This window comes from Zonotrichia albicollis, chromosome 14 (genome assembly GCF_047830755.1).
Source record: "Zonotrichia albicollis isolate bZonAlb1 chromosome 14, bZonAlb1.hap1, whole genome shotgun sequence".
In the NCBI taxonomy this organism is placed as follows: domain Eukaryota; kingdom Metazoa; phylum Chordata; class Aves; order Passeriformes; family Passerellidae; genus Zonotrichia; species Zonotrichia albicollis.
In genome coordinates, this window is record NC_133832.1 from 14808570 (window position 1) to 14829428 (window position 20859).

The window sequence follows — 20859 nt, forward strand, 5'->3', positions numbered from 1 at the left end:
CACACTCAGGGCTTGGTGACACAGGGCGGGTGATGGCTCACTGCCTGCTGGGCTCTGGGCAGGGGCAAGACACATTCCCTGCTCCAAAACACAAGGTCTGGAGCACTGAAGTACTCTCTTGCTGTGACATAGCAGCACATGAATTAAAAGCAGCTTGTGTATTATTAAATCAGCAAAGGGTTGTCTGTAGGAGGGAATTTTTTTGGAAATATCAACCTCATTCCTCTATCCTGAGCAGAATCCAATCCTGCTTTTAAAAGAAACATTAAGCTCCCCATGGACACTTATACAGGTACCAAAGAATACTGCTTTCAACACCTGAAACCCAAGCTAAACCAACCACAAATGACTGTGTTCAAGAGGTGGGTGCAGGCTCTGATTTACTTCTAATTGAAAATCAAGTTAAATAACATAAATGTACAAAGATATTGACAGACCCTCACCTTAAGGAGGTCTGTACAGGGAAGAAGGTGTTTTCAGAACAATCAACCTATTTAATTGAACCACAGCATTGAAACATGAGCTGTGGAAACAGCAATTATCCACAAACACTTCATGAATAGTTACTCTGTCCTCAGAGTCTTCAGATTGCACCATATAACCCACATCTCCTCTTCCTCCAAGTCTCATCTGAGCTGTTTGCTCATGTGTGAGCTGAAGACTGTCAGCTCCAACACCGAACTTATACACCTAATCCAATAAATGTGACTAACTAAACCTTATTGCTGAAGAAATTAAAAGCAAGCAAAAGGACATCTGATTTAATTAAAGCTGTCATGCCAGCTCTCAGAGGTGGCAGGGTGTGTTGATTCAGACTGTGCTGCAGGCAGAAGGAGGGGAGCACAGAGCCCCATCTCTGGAGCCAGCGTGTGAGACCCCAGACAAAAACCAGTTCCTGTTTTTCTGTGGGAACTTATTACAAGTGTTCATAGAGACCTACAAAGGAACTGGCTGGTGTTTCCATGAGCTTCTGCTCTGGGTACTCAGAAGCCTGTCTGAGCTCTTCCATCCCATTTCAATCCTTGGCATCACAGCCAACTCCCACCCCCTCATCTGGTCCCACACCCCTTCTGTGGTCCCCACCTGGTTGCTCTGGCTCCACATTCCTGTTGCAAGAACCTTGCTGTTCCAGCTTTGGGGGCCTTTTCCCTTTCCAAAGGGAGCTTTTCCCCTGCCCATATGCTGCCCTGTATTCTGGGAGCTGCCCCAGCCCCTCACAGCAAACAGCATCCCTGAATGAACAGCTCCACGAGAGAGGCTTGGACACTGTGTACTCTGCTGTGAAAAGCTGGAGGACCCAATTCACTCCTTGGAACCCAGGGCTGTTCCCAGGGCAGGAATCTGCTCCCTGCTCAGGATCTGCTGCTCTGGATGCAGAGGCTGGTCCAGTTTTCAAAATTAACACCCAGCTCCTGTCATCCCCCAGCCACCCGACACCCCTGAGCCAGTGTCAGGTATCTGAGAGCAAGGGTGAGAGCACAGCCACAGTGGAACATTCTGCTCTCCAAAGGCACACATGACAAAGCTGCTGTCTGCACGTGCATCTTCAGCACCACCCCGGCAACCAGAGCCTGGCTGGGCACATGGGCGATGCTCAGGCTGAAATATGAATACCCAGAGCAGATCCATGGAGGGCACATGAGATGCTCAGTTGTGTGAGAGCATGGCCCAGGGACATGGGCACCAGCCTCTGCTCCTCTGAAAGCTCCACCCCAGGCAGCAGCTCCCTCAGACTGCCCCTCAGTCCAGGGAGCACCTCCTTCAGACTCCCCATTCCATCTCCACACCATCCCTGTGTCTGTATCTGAACGCAACCACAGCTGAATTACTTTCATCAACCATTCAACACTTGTCTGCTCTAGTTTTTTTTTTCCACTGATTTAACAGTTGTGCAGTGTCTCATCTTGGACTGTGCCCATTAAAACCAATTCTCCTCTGGCCTAGCTCCTGTCTAGCAAAGGAAAGAGTGAAGCCCTGTAATGAGCAGTCATACAATAGGTTTTTTTTCCCCTTGTTTAAAAAGAAAAGGCAAAAATGCTCGGACTCACTGTTTCCTCTGGGACCAGATAACAGCAACATTGAGGATCACACACCTGCTACTCTTTGCTTCCTCCTGAAGCCTTTCAGAGCAGTGTTACATAAAGCCAGCCCAAGGAGGCTCCTGAAGGAGCCAGAGCTGCCGTGTTGCCACAGCAACAGTCTGCAGGAGCAGGCAGAGCAGCTGGGGCTGCTCCGGGGCTGCTCGGGGGCTGCTCCGGGGCTGCCCCGTACCTTCCCAAAGTGCTCAATCAGGATCTCGACCACGATGTTTTGGAACTTGATGTTCATCATGGCTGCCACGGTGTCCTCCTGTGCTCGCATGAGGGTGGGCCCGAAGATCACCCCCATGTTGGACGGTGACATCAGATTCTCCCGGCTGTGCTCACACACGCTGCAGGGGCAGGGGAAGGGGAAACAGAGTTTGGTTTGGTTTTTCTCAAACAGATCTTATTCCAAGGAAAAAAAAACCAAAAAACAAAAAAACAAAACCCAGGATACACTAAGAATCAGTAATTCAATTTTCTTCATTGTGTTTCAGAATTTGTTTTCCAGCAGTGACAAACATGGCTTTAGGTCTGACACACACATTTGGCTCGGGCAGATGCTGGAGAGAGCAATGTGCTGACAGCATCTTCATTTGATCTCTTCCCACTCCCAACTCCTCTTTAACTCTGCAATCAAAGTCATCTGCACAACATATGCACAAAAGCAATCATTTAAATACTATATCCTTTTTATCCACAACTGACTTCTGGCTTTAATTTTCTTTCCTTCTGAAGGAAGAGAACTGAATTTAGGGAGCACACTATGGTGGTTTCCAATAAATTTCTGAGGGGTGACAGTTTACAGCCCCTGCTCTCAGAGAGTATTTTTATTTTTAAATCATTTGCTGCTCTGTGCATATCTGAAAGAGGATGGAAGGAACCACCAGAAAGAGAAGCATCACTCCATGCAGAGGGCAGCAAGGACAGTCACTGCCTCTGGGCAATCCACGTAGAAATTCACAAGGAAATCCACATGGAAATTCACAAGGGGGCTAGAGTGGGTAAAATTTTGCAAACCCAACCTCCCAAAAAGCTTTGTTCTGCTGATTCCATTATTCCCCTTTCTTTGGCTTACTTGACAAGGTGCTGGATGAGGAGTTCTAACATCTCCCTGTTCTTGTCAGGCAGTTTATAGACCAGTGCATGAATGGCTCCCAGCCTGTAATCCAGGTTCTCAGACTCTGGAAAGCAGCAACACAAAGAAGAATTTGTAGCCAACACTTTCAAACTAAATACACCAGAGAAATTTAAAGCCAAAGGAAACCTGTGGAAGCTGTTCCCTGTGCAGCATGGGAGCAAAAGGCAGCAGAGGGAAGTGAGATTTCACAGCAACGGGATGAATACTGTGAGAAACAACATGAAGTGGAAAGAGGAAGAAATGGAGCTTGAAAGGGAGCCCAAAGGCACACTCCAAAAGAGGCTGGGCATGGGCAGGTCCTCCCCTTCACACCCTTGTTCCACACACCTGGCAGCACACAGATTCCCTCTGGGAGTCTATGAGCCCAGAGAGCTCTGACACTGAACAGCACCTAAAAATATCCCACAGGGAATAAACCTGAGTCCCTGACCCAAAGAGGTCACCCTTAGAAGAATAAATAATCAGGAAACAATAAAATACTCTGTGTGAAAAGAATAGTGTGGGGTCTGTGTGGCTGGGAAGCTCAATGGTGCAAGTTCCTGAGGGAGGGCAGGGAAGGGATAAATGTCCTGTCACACCCAGCCATCAGGGGCTTAACCAGCTCTGAAAATAATAAATCCTGGGCTTGACTACCTTCAGCAAGAGGTGGAACATTTCCCTTTCCAAGAAAAATGGGTGTTATTCATTCTCCAGAGGGACACATGAAGAAGAAGTGGGCATCCCTCCCAGTCTCACTGTGACGTGTGGAGGCACAATGGGATGAGGGATGCTCTAATCCCACACATTTCCAAATGCCAGCACTCCCATGCTGAGGGTGATGACCCTCATTATGCTCTCTGCCTTACAGGACACTGGCTCACAGCTGTCACAGCTTATCTCAGTGGCCACAATGAGGTGACAGCCACAGAGCAGCTTCTTGGCTGACCTCTGTTAGTCCCAACTGTGACTCAATCCCAACAGCTACAGCAGAGAAATGTCTTCCATGGGCTGTTTTCAACATCCCAGGACAAATTTCATAACCTAAAGAGAATGCCTACTTATCTGGGGGGTAACAGCACATCCCGTTTCCTCACTGCTTTAAAATAAATATATCAATACTAGAGGGAAACAATTCTTGTGGCTGTTCTCAAGTGAGTGACATCCTCTGGCTCTCCAGACCCCCTGAGACCACAGACCCTGTCTCAGGGAAGGAGGAAAGGAGGGAAGGGAACATCCAGCACCACATCCCCTGCACAGAAAAGCACTTGGAGAAGAGAGCACTGCTCTCTCTACAGCTGAAGCAGTGGGACACACAGAGCTGGGCTGGCAGAGCTCTGCCAAGTGACTTTGATGGACCCTGGCTGGGGAGAGCAGGCCCAGGCACCATCAGTGGGGAAGCTGTGGGACTTACTGGCAGCCAGGACCAGCTCTTTGTGGAGCTTGTACGTCATGACGGGTTCAGACAGGTTCCTGCAACAACCAGAAAGAAAACTCAGCTCTGCAGGGCACTGTGACCCACTTGTGACCCATCTTGGACCAATGGGCAAACTGGCTCATTCCTCAGTGCCACCAAGTCCCAGTGGCATTTCCTTCTGCAGTCAATAACAGTGAAAGAGCCCTCCCCATGGGACTGAGGGATTCTGCAACATCCATATTCATCATCCTTCTTCCCAAAGCTTTTGTCACTTTGCCCTTTTCCACAGCCAGATGTGAATATCTAGCAGCTCATTTCAGCTTTCATCTGGGTCAGCCCCAGTCCCCTTTCCTTGGGGCAGGTGTGACCTGCAGTGCTACCTGAGATAGAACTTCAGTGAGCTGGTAATGGTCTTGATGTCCCAGTCCCCACTCTGGAGATCCACATCCCCAGGGCATTTTGGATCTGGAAGGAGAATGAAAAAGTTTTAGAATAAAGTTCATTCAGAGGTTACTAACAAACAATCTGCTTGGGCTGGGGGATTCCCCTTGAGACACATGAAACCACAGCAGCAACACAAAGAGAGTTCGTAATTCCCATGGCTAGGAAAAGCAGAAAAACAGCACCAGTGTCAGGGTTTTGGAGAGGCTGGGGAGTAGTGCTAATGAGGACAAAGAGGGAAACACAAGGTAAAATTTAAGCAGGGCTGAGAAGTCACTGAGAGCATATTCTCTATAGTTTATTTTTTCCCAAGGTTGGCAGAAACAACGGATTTCAACAGGTCCAAGACAAGCTTTCTGACATCCAAAGTAATCTGAATGCCAGCTCAAATCTCTCATTTGCAGCTACTCCCCTGAAGGTTGTTCTGGAAGCATTCCCTCTTGCATGGAGAGGAGGGAGCTCAGGGGAGGCCCAGCAGCATGGAAATACAATTTGCTCCTGCCTCCCCCCCAACAAACCACACCACGTCTGTGGCGCCACAAAGTGAAGGATGTAGTTGTAGGATAGGGGGAAGCTGCACTACAGAAATAAACAGCAGGGCTTGTTTTTGAAAATAAATAGGACTAGAGACTAAAAAAAAATAAAATTGTCTCCTTTGAGTGGTTAAAGATGAAATCCTGCTGCAGCAATTATTTCTGTGGTGTTGGACTTTCCATTATGCTTTCATATTCAGTGGGGTAGCAAGTGGTTACCCAGACCCATGCAGATAAACAAAACAAAAAGGCACTCACTGGTGGGATTCAGAGGAGAAAACCACAGGGCTGCTCACAGGGAGGGTGAGAATCAAGCAGCAATAGAACCTGAGGCTTAGCAATGAGTCACGGGCCAGCAGAGCTGGGCAGATGCCGGAAGCCATGGCTCTGTGAGAACTGGGCATAGCCAGACACCAGTATGAACCAATAAACAACATCCAGAGTAGAAGCAATAGGAAACAGCCAAAGCCTTTGAATGCTGCATTAATATCAGATGTCTGAGCTGGCTTGAGCCCGAGGCACGCCTGAGGGAGGTGAGCTCAATCCCTGCCCGTGCTCCAGCCCCAGGCAGGGCTGGGGAGAAAGGTTTGGCCTTGGTAGGTGGGGATCTACCCCAAAGGGTCCCTGAGAGGCTCACAGGTGACCACGAGGTGAGGGGATGATGGCCTCAGCCAGGGTCCAGCCCAGAAGGGCTGTCCTGGCACAAAGCAGTGCTGCTGAGCCCCTAAACCTGCTAAGACTGTAAACACCTCCCCAGTTGCCAAGTCTGTGTGACAGACAGATCCAGCCACAGGAAGGCTCACAGCAGGAATGGATCCACTGGCCTCTTAACATACATCGGCTCCTTATGGTACACACTGCACACAGTGGGGTGTCCCCATCCTTCCAGAGACAAACCTTACACCAGGATGGAGGGCTCCATGCAAAGGCCACCCTCCCAGTCCAGCTCATTGTGTTATCCCAGGAGAGAAAGGGAAGATGAGCCTCAGAGACCACAGGGACCAAAACCCATGCTGGACTCTGTCCCTCACAAACAATTCAAGAACAGGACAGTGTCATTGCACAGAATAATCAATTCTTACCAAAAAAAGCATTCAGTAACTTCTGCACCTGGATGTTGCTGCCAACAGTCCGGTACACGCCCTCCGTGGTGATTCCTGAGAGGACAAAGCCAAGAGCGTCAGCCGAGGTTTCCTGCTGGTGATCCACAAGCCCCATCTAGTGGAAATGTTCTCCTGCTGCTGGGCTCTGTCCCACACCCTGGCTTCTGTCCCTTATCCCGGGTTATGTCCCATATCCCTGGTCTTGTCCCACATCCCGGGTTCTGTCCCGTATCCTGGCTTCTGTCCCATATCCCAGGTCCTGTCCCACACTCCAGGTTCTGTCCCATATCCCAAACCCTGTCCCACTCCCTGAGCTCTGCAGGCAGGGTCTCTGCTCACCCCAGCAGCCAAGGCCACCAGCACCACTGTGGTCACCATGTCACAGCCAGGTGAGCACAGCCAGGGTGTGGGACACACCAGCCCACACCAGTGTGATTTCTTTACCACGGATTTGCTCAAACCCCCACAGAAGACAAAGGCATTAAAAACACTGGCCAGTGCTGGGACAGGCAGAATCACTCTCTCTCCTAGCTCTGCCAGAAGGGTCTTTGTGCCCCCACTGCTCCCCACTCCAGTGGGCCTTGGCTGCCACAGCCCCAGCAGCCCCAACCCCACATCTGGAGATAAATCCAGGCCCCTGTCCCACACTGGTGATGTTCACTGGTGCTGGACAGTATGTGACAGCCCAGAGGATGAGCTGCCACACTTCCACGTGCTGCTGTTGCTTCACAGACTGGGGCTGAAGCAGCCTGTGGCCACCCCTGCTGCCAGAGCTGCTCTCCTGCCCAGCACTGGGTGTGCTCAGAGCCAAAACTGAGAAAAACCACGAGTGAAAACAGCATAAAGGTGGAACTTCAACCCCAACAGCCTTGGTACAACATTCCAAAGCAGGTGGGATTTTTGCTCCCAAAGAACATGCATTTAACTGAAGAGCACCCATTCCTCAGCTGAAAGCTGCAGTCCTGTGCCAGTGGCCAACCCTGTACTGCAGGAACCACAGTGTGGCCATGGGAAGCACGGCCAGGCTGGGTGAGCTCCTCACCTTTGGTCTCCACTGCATTGATGCACTTCCGAACAAACTTGAAGCCCACCTCGTTCAGCTCCACTGTTTGGGACAAGAGAGCTGTGTTAGCTTCCTGAGCCCTTCTGGAGACCCCTGGGAGCCCCCAGGCCACCCCCAGCCTTTCTCAGCACCCAGAGCCACAGTGCCCCAGCACACAGAGTGCTCACACCTGCACCCACACCCCCTCAGGAAACACCAGTGATCTGGACATCCTAACAAGGAGTTATTAGTTCCACATGTTCTCTCCTTTTTCCTCAAATCTATTTTGAGTTGCAGCACTGCTCCCTACCCCCTCTCTGTCTTTAATAATAAGGTTAATAATAATAATGATGATGATGATGATGATGATGATGATGATGATGATGATGATGATGATTATTTGGATTGTATCTGATAAAGACTTAAATAATACTCTCCAGAGCAAAATCTCCCGTAGTTAAAGAGTAGTTAAAGTTATTCCTCATCATGGGACTGTGTAATGTCTGCTTATCTACATTACTAGGATTAAAAAGCAAAACCAATCCAGCTTGATGTGCTGAGGAAAATGAGCACAGGGCTTCCTCCACTGAGCTGGGCAATCCTATGGGATCCCTGGATTTTCAGCAGGTTGTTTATACTGATTCTGTCTGCTCTGAGCAACAACAACATCAAGCTTGGACATCTCTTAGCCATGCCCTAGGAATAAGCACAGAACCACCTGCTGCTTGACACTGAGGGCTATGATACCACTGGAATTCTTACCAGCTTTAACCTATGGCAAATAGAGAATGTTTATTCAGTGGAACCCTAATTTACATTCCTCCCAGTGTGATGTGAACACGGCCACACAGCAGGGTTGTGCTCATGCCTCTGGGAATGCTCTCCCCATGCTCATTAGACCCAGCTAGCTACAGTGCTGATGAAGTGAGCTCTGGGACAGAATGCAAGTTTCACCCAGCTGACAGAGCCCCAGAGGGGTTCCAGGGCTCTGCAGGGTGCACCCCACAGCTGACAGGGGAGACACAGGACATGGTGGTGGGTGGGAGATCCAGGGAACTCAGTGCCACCTCCATTGCCCTGTTACAGCCTTTGTTAAGGGACACATCCTCAGAATCTCTCCCTGGGGTTTGGAGGTGCTAACTGAACCTCACATCCCACTGCTCCTGACTAAATAAAAACTGCTCACTGCAGTTCTGTGCAAATCATCTGGGCTCAGTGCCAGGCACTGTGGTGTGAGAACAGCAGTGACACTGCTGTCATGGAGCGGGGACAGTGCTACTCAGCAGGATTTGAGGATGAGTGTATCTGCAAGGAAAATTCTGCCTGGCCTCGAGGCTGTGAGAGCCCAAAGAACAGCAACAGAAGTGACTCACTTTCTTCCTGCTTCGTGATGGGACTGTGATAAATCTGAAAAAAGGGCGGGAATGGGGGAGGGAGAAGCAAAAACATCATCAGCATGATTTGGTATTTATTTTTAAAAGAAAATGCAGCATCCCATAAATCATCCCCAGATTACCCAGAGGCAATCACAGCCAAAAAGACAATGTCCCATAGAAATCTCATTTTATAATTAGGCAAGAACCCATTATCTGCACAATCAAGGAGCTTCTGCTGGCTCCCTGTGTTTCAGTGGGGCACCTATTGCTGGGGAAATTCTCTGTTCTGTAGGCAAACCACAGGGCTCTGCGCTCTGCTCAGACTGAAGGGGCACCAATAGGCACAGAAAGGTGGGAGAACACAGGTGCAGGGTGGGCAGTGACACCTTTGAAAAGAGCTAAGGGCTGCTAAGAGCAGGGACAGGCCAATCATCTCCAGCAGGCAGTGAGGAGCAGGAGTGAAGCAGCCCGGAAAGGCTGGGGTCTGGCACAGCAGGGAACACCCCGAGATTTCAGTGGGAAACCCAAAATCCCCAGCGGGAGCTGAGGGAAGGGCAGGGAGCCTGTGGTGATAGTGCAGCTGTGATCCTGAGCAGCAGCCGCCGGCAGAGGACACTGCTGGGCAGCGCATTCCAGCTGGGAACGGCTCCAGGGACACTCACCGGCTCCTTCCCATCCATGGCCTCCATCCACAGCCTCCGGTTGGCTTCTGACAGCGCCTGCAGCGTGATGGTCCCGGACCTGGGCAGAATTCCCCCAAGGACAGGCAGGGAAAGCAAGAAAAGTTGGTTTCAATAGACAGCAAAGACGGATTTGCTGCAGTCCCGTGGGGTTTGGGGCCACCAGACATGAAGCTTCTCACCTTTCATTAGTTTCAATGTCAAAACAAAACCTTTTGTCTATGGAGTCAGTCTTTCTCCTTACACAGGATTTCAGGGTCAGGTCCAAGGTGCCCTAGGAGAGAACATGAAAGGCAAGGTGAGAGGACAGAAACATGGGAGAGTTTGGGCTCCTCAGGCCCAGCCCAGCACTGCCCATGGCTCCTGTGCTGACATTCCGATGGCATTGGTACCAGGGCACAGGTGGTACTCCCACCATCATCTGTGTAATTTCTGCTTATCTACATCACCAGGATTAAAAAGCAAAACCAGTCCAGCTTGATGTGCTGAGGAAAATGAGCACAGGGCTTCCTCCACTGATCTGGCCAATCCTATGGGATCCCTGGATTTTCAGCAGGTTGTTTATACTGATTCTGTCTGCTCTGAGCAACGGCAACATCAAGCTCAGACATCTCTTAGCCCTGCTAAGAGCCCAACTCAGGCCAATGAGGCTCTGAGTTCCAGGCTTGCTCTCAGCCAGAGAATGTTCTGGACTCAACAGCATTACCCCACACAGCAGCACCCTGCCCCTACAGTGCTGGAACACTGCTCCAACCAACCCAGAGAGGCACTCCCTGTCTTTGAGGCCAGGACCATGCTCACCCATGCTCTGACACAGCTGGGCTCTAATTTTTACCAGGACTGGCCATCAGTACCAGTTACCCACAGCACCAATGAACCAAATGACTTTACACAAACACTGTGGGGCACAGGGAGGTAGATTTCCTCACCCCAGACAGAGCAGACATGCTCTGGAGAGGCTCAGCTCTGGCCCTGGGTGTTTGTGTCCCTGCACTGCACAGAAGAATTAATTCATGATTTGATTGTGGGTTTGTGGCCAGCTGTGACCTGATGGTGCAGACTACCAATATTTGGGAAAGGCACTAAGTTTTCCCAGCCCCTTCCTGCAGTAATGGGCCTTACTAGACATGCTTATGGCATAAATGACAACAAATCTCTCCATACAATAGTTTGGCTATTTCTTTGCCCAGCTCTCTGCCAAGGGGTTGCAAAACATCTATTTTATTTTCCTGCTGCAGTGTGCAGAGCCCTGCCAAAAGCAGAGCATGAGCTCACACACTGGAGCACACAGGCCTGGCTGGGAAGGCCCCGGGGACCACTCCATGGCAGAGCAGGGCGGGGGACTCAGCTGGAGGCACTGGCTGAGCTCCATCCTCCCAGCCCTCCCCTGTCACGAGGAGAACTGAGGGAACTCCCAGGCTTTGGTAAGCCAAAGCACTTTGTGAAAGAAGCAGTTACCCAAATTGCTGCCTTAGCACAGTTTGGAGCTGCACTGTTACCCCTCTTCTCTTCCCACACTGTCCCAGTCCCACAGAATCAGTGCTGAGATCAGAAATCAAACCACAAACCAGTGCTGTGAGCACACAGTGCTGTGAGGAAATGCTGCATTTGGAAGCAGGAACTCCTGTAGTAACTTGAGTCATTCAGGCCCTTCAGTGGCTGCCACAGCTCTTGTGGGGAAGGATCAACATCAGCTGGCCCAGAGAAGCACAAGTTTCACCCCAGGCTGAACTCATGGGCCAGCACTGTCTGGTATCTCTCATGTCACAGGACCCACATCTGCTGCCAAACCCTGCAGAGCCTGGGCTCTCAGGGACACAGTGGAGTGAGACCTCTCCTCACGGGGGTGCCTCTTCCAGGTGACACCAAACTGCCCTGTGTGGGCAGGGAGGGCACAGAGCCCACCCCTCTGCTCTGTGGCACCTGCAGGGCTGGCCGTCAGAGGAAGGGAGGCCATACATGGGTGGAAGGTGGGCCCAGTGGTTGGGTCAATATTTGCAGACATCCAACTCACCTGCTTAGCTCCAGGCTTCTGGTCTATGGGTGTCATCCGTAAGGTTTTGGCCTCTTTTTCATACTGGCAGTAATACTTCACCCAGGAGATGCCCAGAGCCCCTGCAGAACACAGGAGAGGCTGGAATCAGCGACAGGGCTGTGGCTGGGTGCAGCCAGCAAGGCATGGTCAGTGCTGCCCACATGTCCTCCCTTCTCTGGGAATGGACACTGACAGCCCTGGGGACATCAACCTTGAAGATGTCTCCATGGGCAAGAGTTAGGAGGAGAAGAGGAGGAGAGGAGGAGGAAGAGAGAAGCAGGAGGAGGGGAGGAGGAGAGGAACACAGGGCAGCAGCTGCCTCCAGCACCCTCCCAACTCACAGCTGGTGAAAGGGCATTTGTGGGACTCTGACCACAAGCCAGGCTGGTTTGGCCAAGCCCAGCCAAGGCCTACACTGACAGGATCCTACATGTCCTGAATGTCTGTTTCACAAACCCCACTGCTTTTTCCTGTGGGTGAAAACTCAATAATGAAGACAACAGCAGCTTTGAAATACTCTGAAGTTCCTATTTCCAGATTCATAGTCACTTTCCTCTGTTTTCTTACCTGAATCCATTTATAGGAAATAATTAAATTGGTATTTTTTCTGTAATTTGTTTTTAGGTTGCAGTTGTCAGGAAGAACAACTTTTCATACTTGATTTAGAGGGAAGCATAAATAGAGACAGAAAATAGCCACTGGCCTGCAGGAACATGCCACATTTAGGATTTAAAATTACTGAGTATGCTTTCTTTTAAAAGCAAGATAAACAGACTAAAAATATATGTATAAATAGATTTCTACGTAGGATTAAGAATGAATGCTTACAAAGTTGTCTGTAGCCTCAGAAGTCACAGTTTTGCACAGACTTACGTCCCCTGAGCATTCCTGCTGCGTGGCCATGGAGAGCTGCAGCCAGGTTTTGGAAAACGCTGTATTTGGTCTGATTTTCTTCTGCTCAGAATTACGAGTTTTGCTCTGAGCAGCTTAACTCAGCACTGGTTCCACCTTGGCTGTGCTCAGCTGCTCACAGAGGCTGCCAGAGGGAGGCTGGGCAGGACACCAGATTCATCCTGGTAAAACACAGCCAAGGCAGAGCCTGCCAGAGCTCCAGGCTCTGGAGTCATAAATCCCATCTCAACAGAGTGCAGGGCAATTATCCCTGTGCTGTCACAGATATGTCACTTGGACAGAGCTCGGTGCCACTGCTGCCAGCTGAGGCTGCCAGTGCTTCCAGGCACTGCAGGCAGTGACAGCTCAGCAGTGGCAGAAGGTGACACCCTGGGCTTGCTGTGCCTGGCTGTGGTGACACCCAGGGCAGCAGGGGGTTATGTCAGGGCAGCCCTGTTCCCTATTGCATCCAGCTGCATCCCAGAGCCATTACATTTCTCCTGAGTGTACAGGTAGCCCTCGATGGTGGGCTGCCCAGGCAGCTTGCAGGTTAGGGGTGCTTCCTTCATCCTCTTCTTCAGATCTTCCAGCTCCTCCCGTGTGCTGGAAAAGTGATTCCTTGTCTGGGAACAGAAAATAAACAGAAGCATATTTGAACATGAGCAAAAAGTGAGCTGCAGGTTATTTATTCCTAGAGGAGTAATAAATAAATAAATCTGAGGTGCTGTAGCAGAAATGAATCCGTTCCCAAGGTACAAAACATGGAAACCACTCCACAAATCCACTGGAAACGGGCTATAAGAACCACTGAGCTCTAAGGGATGACTGAAGAGACACATCATGTGCAGAGATGATGCTGAAGGCCACAGCTGGGAGGCCACTTGTTCTTTTAATTAAGGAACTTTAGCACATTTCAAGGTTGGCTGGAGCAGAGGAGCTCCCATTCACACCATTGCTTGGGTAACAGGTGTGTTCTCCTCCCAAAGGTGTTGATCATGCTACAGTGCTTAGCATGAAAGAGTCACATCAACAGGGGGTACCAAATCCAGGCATTTGGATGGAATACTACTTAGACCAATTAATGAGCCAGCAGCAAAACCATCCTGGCTCAGATTTATGGCTGTTGTTCCACAGAAATGAAGGCCAGTCAGGAAAGACTGAAGATAAAGGAAACACGACTCAGATATTCTACCCCATGAGCAGACTTGGCCAGCAGAGGAGCTTACCAAAGCATGCAGCAAGCCTGCAGGAAGCCAGCACCATTAAGATCAAGGTTAGAGACCTTCTTATAGTACAATTTCAATCTCTTGATTGAAAGAAAATCTCAGGCTTGTTTATGCACCAGGTTAAATGATGCAACTGCAGTAGCCCCTTCCAGAGAAAACAATTTCATAGACTTGTGAACTGTCCCATGAAAAAAGGGGAAAACCCACGCGAACTGAGAAGGAAATATCTGTATCTGCAACAATGCAAACGTGGCCAGACTGCTTGGGTGGAAAGACCTTGCCATCAGAGGTGTGTAAATACAAATGAGAACAGAAGTCACACAGAAAAGTCCTTCAGCTGGGCAGGGACTCACGTTCTGCAGGCTGAGCTGGAGCTGCTGCTTGTATGGGAGGAAATCCTGTGTCAGCTCCACTGTCAGGTTGTTGTAAGTGAAGAGGCTGTGGAGAAATGCCAGCACCTGCAGTGGAGGGAAGGGACACACTGAACTTCTGTGTTTATAATGGAAGGAAAGACAGACAGAGTGTGGGGTTTCAGAAATTACATATGCAATTATTTTTTCCTCACAACTTTGGAATGCCAGCCTTGGTATGGCTTATCCACCACAGTGTCCCTAAAGCTCAAGCTACCAGCCACACATCTGTCTGAATAAAACCCTCAGAATGAAAGACCCTGCAGGGAGACCCAGAGCAGATCTGTACAGGATCCCACATCCCACTGCAGCTGGCACTGGGGCAGAGCCACCACCCAGGGCAGGGTCTCTGCACTCAGCCAGGCTGGGACAGTTGAGCAGGGCAGGTGACACCTCTGTCCCTCTGCAGACAGACAGCACTCACCAAACCCAGGAGGCCAAGATAAGTTATAATAAGACCTGTAGCTCTTTACAGTGTCCAGCCTGTTCCTCAGAATCCACAGACAGCCAGAAGAAACAGGACTGGGGCTTCACAGTGCTCCAGCCCCACAGGACCTAATCCAAGCTGGCAACTCATCCTCTGCCAGCACATCTGAGCATCAGCAAATGAGACTGAGAGCAAAGGAAGCTCTTACCGGCTCCACAATACTGAATTTCTTGCTTTCTTGTACTTCCTGAATCTGGTACACATACTCAAGGGAGGACTCAAAGAAATTGTGTCTCTCTTTGTCCACCTGAAGATCAGCCTGGAAGAAAGAAGGAAAGGTGGAAAAAGAAAATACATCACATGTAGTTTGAAAATATTTGACTCACTTTTGTCTGTCAGCCCACACACAGTTCTGTCCTCACTGAAAACCTGCCTGATGTCCAGCCCAGCTGTGAGCTGGAACATTGGATATTCTTTTAAGTCTGCCCATTTCTGGCTCCCTTTCATTCAAGCATTCAAAACCTCTTCTCACTCTGCAAGGAAAAGGCTTTCCCAAAGCTCTTTTATTACTTTAGCACAAACCTCTTCTCCTGACAAGGCCACCATCTCCACCCTCTAGCCTGAATCCATCTGTGTCCCAGAACCAGCAGCTCTGGAGCTGCAGCAGTGGCAGGAGCACACAATGAGCTCACACACAGTCTGCCTGGCAGAGATGCTCGTAGGTTGATGTGACAACTGGTCTGACAGATCTGACCAGATCCAGCTGCTCTGGTGTGGGCTGGAACAGCTGGCTTTCCTTCCTTGCTGCAACACGCCTGCAGCAGCATCAGCTGGAAGGAACCCCCCTCCTCTGCCTGCCCCCATAGCCACCCAAAAGCAGCAAGGCAGGACAGCAGGCCAGCAAAAGGAAAAATAACTGGTTACTTTTCAGCCAGAGTACTTCCCCAGGTGAAAGGGTGGCCAGTCCCCCGCTGTGCCAGTGCCACTGGTCACTGTCCTTCAGCATCAAGGTGACAACAAGCAATGACAATGTCTGAAGCCACAACCAGCATCCAACAGACACAGGAGAACTATGAGCTTGATTTCCCTGATCTCACAGAGAACTCAGGCTTTGGGTAGATTTAATTGATTATCAGTTTCAATTAGTTATTTTAAGGGATGATTCCTCTCCTTTTTTAAAGACCTAGAGCAGCTGGTGCTGTTGCTTCTGGATCTAACTCTGAGAAAAATTCCATACACACCTCCTGTAACTGAGATTCCTTCTTTTTGGAAGACAAATGCAAGTGGCGATCCAGCATAGAGTAAAACTTCTCTCCATCCTTCTCAAACTTCTTCTTTCTTTCCTGTAGATGCAAAGAGGTTGAAGCAGAACCAGTTACTGGCAATTTCTAGATAAGAACATGCATCAACACCGAGATTCTTTGTGCAATTCTGTATTCCCATGGACAAATTTTGGTCAACCCAGGCAGAGAACAGAAGGCCACTTCTCATTTGCTGTGATTTCACAGCCCCTTGCCTACCTTGGATGCAATTACACCTCAAGACCCAGTCTAGCAATACAAGAAGTATTTTTCCATGCCAGCATCATGGCAAAAGCCCCACTGAGGAGGTGCTGTTCCCTCTCTCAATCTCTTCAACATCCAGTAAACTGAAGATGTGCTCATGCATCAAAAACCTGTTCACCACCTCCTGACATGCTGTTCACACAGCCCAGAAACAAATGGGCAAACACTGCAATGTCAAGGACACAGCAAGGTCAAGAAAAGGTTCATTAGGTTTTGGCAACTTTCTGCTCTAAAGAGTTTATAATTTGTTTCTGAGAGTACCAGAAGGAAAGCTGAAGCCTGGCAGGTTGAAAGGCAGGCAGGAAATCCTCATCTGCCTCAGCAGTGCAGCAAAGAGAGCACAAATGAACAAGAGCAGCAAACAGAGATGTTCAAGAAGGAACCCCTGAGAGCAGGCAGGGAGCAGCAGGACTGAGCACCAGGCTCTTGGCTCCTGCCTGCACTGACTCTGACATTGGCAATCACAAAACAACCAGAGTAGGGGCCAGGTTGACAAATACCCACTTCAGATGGTATCTGACACATCAGGAATTCCTGGGAGGCAACTAAATTACTGAAATCAGGAAATTCCAGCCTGGCAGCAGCCTCAGTGCCAGGTCCAAGCAGCTGAGAGCTGGTGTACACACAGTGCAGGTGTGTATGGGATGCCCAGATCTTCTGTCTGGCTTTTGAAAACTCAAGCAAGTGGAATGCAGTTCCAGCTTCCTGGGGAATTACTGGCATCTTTCAACATTTATCTCCTGAAAGCCCTGAAATCCTGTTCTCTTGCCCCCACTCACAAATGCATGGATAAGCAAGCATACACCAGTGCCACAGCCAGAGCAGATGGGCTCTGCTGGGTATTAGGAACTTTCCTCACGAATTCAGGAGCGACCACAGCTTCCCCTGCCTGAAGTTTTGCTTCCCTGTTCCAGTTGCAGAGCCTATTCCATCTGTCTGTCTGGATGCCCTGCAGCAGGATGCCTGGGGGCTCCCAAAGCCCCTGGGCTCAGCACAGGTGGCTCCCAATAATAGGAACAAGCATTCCTAGCAGCTGCCTTCCAGGGAAGAGGATTCTCTTCCCACCAGAGTCCTGCCATGGCTGCAGTGAAAGCACAGTTACCATGAGGAAGTGGCACCAGCCCCTGTGTAAGTGTCTGGAGCAGGGCAGACTTAGCCCAGCAAACCTTTTCACCTCAGCAATTGCATATCCTGCTGTGCAGAGCCTGGAATTACAGGGCTCCTGAAGGGAAGTGCATCCTCTGCAATCACCCCCTGCAATAGGTGCTGTGACTCTGTGCTAGCAGCCTTACACACCAGAACAGAAAGATCTACACCAAATCCAGAGCAAGAGAGAGTCCTCCAAGGGTGAATCCTAATTTAAGCAGTGCAGCAATTGTGGGCTGAGGCCAGGAAGGAGGATGAAAACAAACCACCACCCTCGTGACTGAGGCCCTGATCAGCAAACCCAAACCCAGAGCAGCAAAAGCATTTGTGGAGCAGCAGTTCCTGTGTCTGTAAGGTCAAACTCCTGGGCTGTCTGTGCCATTAACGCCCAGTCTAATACAGCCAGGAACTTTTCTTGTTTCCATTTCCTCAGAAAGCCTCCAAGCCTCTCAGACAGAGAGTCCGAGCCACAAACCTTTGTTATCATTCCTTCTTTCTCTATTCTTAGCTAGCCTTCTGATGAAATCTTTTCTTCTATTCTTTCAGGATAGTTTTAATATCATATTTATCATAAAATAATAAATCAAGCTTTCTGAAACATGGAGTCAGATCCTCGTATCTTCCCTCACCCTCGGACCCCTGTGAACAGGGTCACAGCCAGGAGCTGTGGGAAGCACAGGGCAAGGGAACCACCAGAGCTTGGTGCTACCATGGCCAGGCATGGCAGAGCCCATGGGCAGGGGGATGTGCCTCTGGATGCAGCAGCCTGGGAGCACTGGCCCCTGGCCTGTCCCAGGGGAGGTGACATTGCTGTGGGAGGCTGTGGTGGCCGTGCACGTGGCCACAAGAGCCCATGGAGGAGGCCATGAGCTGTGTGTGGCTGTGGTGCCCACACAGATGGCCACAGGAGGCCACAGCCTGCAGCCACAGGGAGACCACAAACCACCAGGCAGCAGCTCTGTCACCAGCTTGTGGGCAGCTCCCTGTGGGAAGATGTGGCGGGTTCTGAGGAAGAGGGGTCATCTCTGCTCAAGAAAATACTGGTGAAGAGAAAGGAAGAGCCTGGGAGTGCAGGGGAGCTCCTTCTGCAGCAGGAGCTGGGGAGCCAGACAGGAACAACTCTGGGAATGCCTCCTCCTCCGGCAGCACCCAGGCAGGCAGGGGCACACTGGGGACAGGGAGCACTCAGCTCTTTCTGGGGATTGAAGGGACTGGGGACAGGGAGCACTGAGCTCTTTCTGGGGATTAAAGGGACTGGGAATGATGTCCAGGATGGACCCATGTGTGACAGGACCACAGTGCAGTGTGGCATTTTGGGCCACTGAGAGGGAGCTGGCCAATCATTCCCACTCTGGTAATTAGCATGTAACTGAACAGCAGAAGGATGACCTACAAATCCTTCTGAGCTGGCTGCTGACCAGAGCAAGCCAAGACAGAAAAAAAAACAACACAAAAAATCACCCAGACTGAAGCACAATCTGGAAACACGAGCACAAATTAATTCCTCATGAATATTCATCAAAGGGCAGCACCACGTTTGCACTGAGGTTTGCCAAAAGGCACCACCCACCTTCCCTTTGTTTCTCACTGGGAGACACCGAGCAGATCCCACTGAGGGCAGGCAGGAGGGGGCTCTGAAACCCCCTGTGCTGGGAGCTCTGGCAGGCATTGCTGTGCCCAGGGATGGCACAGCCCTTGCTGGGAGCTCTGGCAGGCATTGCTGTGCTCAGGGATGGCACAGCCCATGCTGGGAGCTCTGGCAGGCATTGCTGTGCCCAGGGATGGCACAGCCCTTGCTGGGAGCTCTGGCAGGCATTGCTGTGCTCAGGGATGGCACAGCCCATGCTGGGAGCTCTGGCAGGCATTGCTGTGCCCAGGGATGGCACAGCCCATGCTGGGAGCTCTGGCAGGCATTGCTGTGCTCAGGGATGGCACAGCCCATGCTGGGAGCTCTGGCAGGCATTGCTGTGCCCAGGGATGGCACAGCCCATGCTGGGAGCTCTGGCAGGCATTGCTGTGCCCAGGGATGGCACAGCCCATGTTGGGAGCTCTGGCAGGCATTGCTGTGCTCAGGGATGGCACAGCCCCTGGGACAGCGCTGCCTGCCTGCTGAGGCAGGTGATGCAGCAGCAGCTCTGGCTGCTCTGTGTGTGCCAGGTCCTGCTTGCACCCCGACTGCCACCAGCACTGGGGTGACACTGGAGCCCCTCAGCAGCTTCAGGTCCTGCTCGTCAGGGGGAAAAGGGCAAACAGACTTGCCAAAACTCCCCCTTAACCATTAGTTGCTAATTAGGGTCCTCTGAAATTCCCCTTTTCAGGGAGGTGGAGTGAGTGGCAGGTGAGAAGCCCAGCTCATGGGCCACTTCTCCTCTCCATAAGGAATCAAACACACTTTTCCTGCTGGGAACCCCCACCTCCATGCACACCTGAGGGGTCTGGGTGCAAAAGTGGTGGATGCAGGATCATCACAGTTCATTTTTAAGAGGCATCTGCAGTTAATTTAAAAACAGACTTCTAAAAAGTCAAGGCATGTAGAAAGAGCAGTTCTGTTAAAGCACACTCAGTTCATCCTGGCATTTTACCCTCACCCACTGCTTTCTCTCAAATGCTCCTTAGGCCCTGCTCCCCCAGAGATGAAAGCAAGCAGAAGTTATTAACCTCCCTTTCTTTTAAAATTATAATTAATGAAATTAATAACAGAATTACCTAAGACCTTGTAGGAATATGTTATCTCCTATGGAAGAAATTTTGACAAACAGTGCAGCTATTCAGCATTCCTCTTGCTCTTACAGTACATCCCAACAAAATTCTCCCTCTGATTTTTTTAGTTGGATTTGTGTTTTTTTTAAAAAAGCTGTCTCCTTCCAAGTGAAACTGGAATTAAACTTTTCTATTCAAATCCTCCTCGGCCAGCTCTTCCCCAAGGGTCCCAGCCCCACATTGTGGAGCTGAGCCCCAGGGCTTGGAGAGAGAGGGATGGGACCTCCGTGTGCACCAGTTCCTTCCCAAACTCACCCTGGGCCATGAGTGCCAGAGCTGGGCAATGAGTCAGCTCAGGGGATCCCTTTGATCTGTGCAGTGTCACCCACAGTGACAGCAGGTCCCAGGAGAAGCTGTGCGGGAGGGAGTGGCTAGAGGGGCTGCCCCGTGTGGAGCACAGAGGAGACTCCCCTGCTCCCGGCTGAATGCAGACTCAGATGTGCTGCTCAGACTGGCTGTGCTCCAGCCAGAGCCATCACAAAGCCTCGATTCAAGGGCTCTTCCTATTTGGCTGCAGCAGCTCGCACAGGGAACAGAAAACATCTCACAGAAGGCGACGCTGCCAAAATACGGAAACTGAGCAGAGGGCACAAATTCCCCGTGTCATGT

At 50.5% G+C, this 20859-nt stretch overlaps 1 protein-coding gene across 2 annotated transcripts in view; it reads right to left on the reverse strand.

Annotated features, from left to right (window-relative positions):
* OPHN1 (oligophrenin 1) overlaps window positions 1-20859 on the reverse strand; it is a 55924-nt gene that overhangs the window by 12192 nt on the left and 22873 nt on the right. For both annotated transcript variants that reach the window (XM_005488201.3, XM_005488200.4), the window contains exons 5-18: window positions 16021-16122; window positions 14988-15098; window positions 14296-14400; window positions 13210-13339; window positions 11805-11905; window positions 9973-10064; window positions 9773-9851; window positions 9108-9141; window positions 7735-7797; window positions 6672-6746; window positions 4996-5080; window positions 4613-4671; window positions 3160-3265; window positions 2272-2431 (exon numbers count right to left, since the gene is read on the reverse strand). In XM_005488201.3, coding sequence (XP_005488258.2) covers window positions 2272-2431; window positions 3160-3265; window positions 4613-4671; window positions 4996-5080; window positions 6672-6746; window positions 7735-7797; window positions 9108-9141; window positions 9773-9851; window positions 9973-10064; window positions 11805-11905; window positions 13210-13339; window positions 14296-14400; window positions 14988-15098; window positions 16021-16122 — 1302 coding nt within the window. The remainder of the gene's footprint in view (window positions 1-2271; window positions 2432-3159; window positions 3266-4612; window positions 4672-4995; window positions 5081-6671; window positions 6747-7734; window positions 7798-9107; window positions 9142-9772; window positions 9852-9972; window positions 10065-11804; window positions 11906-13209; window positions 13340-14295; window positions 14401-14987; window positions 15099-16020; window positions 16123-20859) is intronic.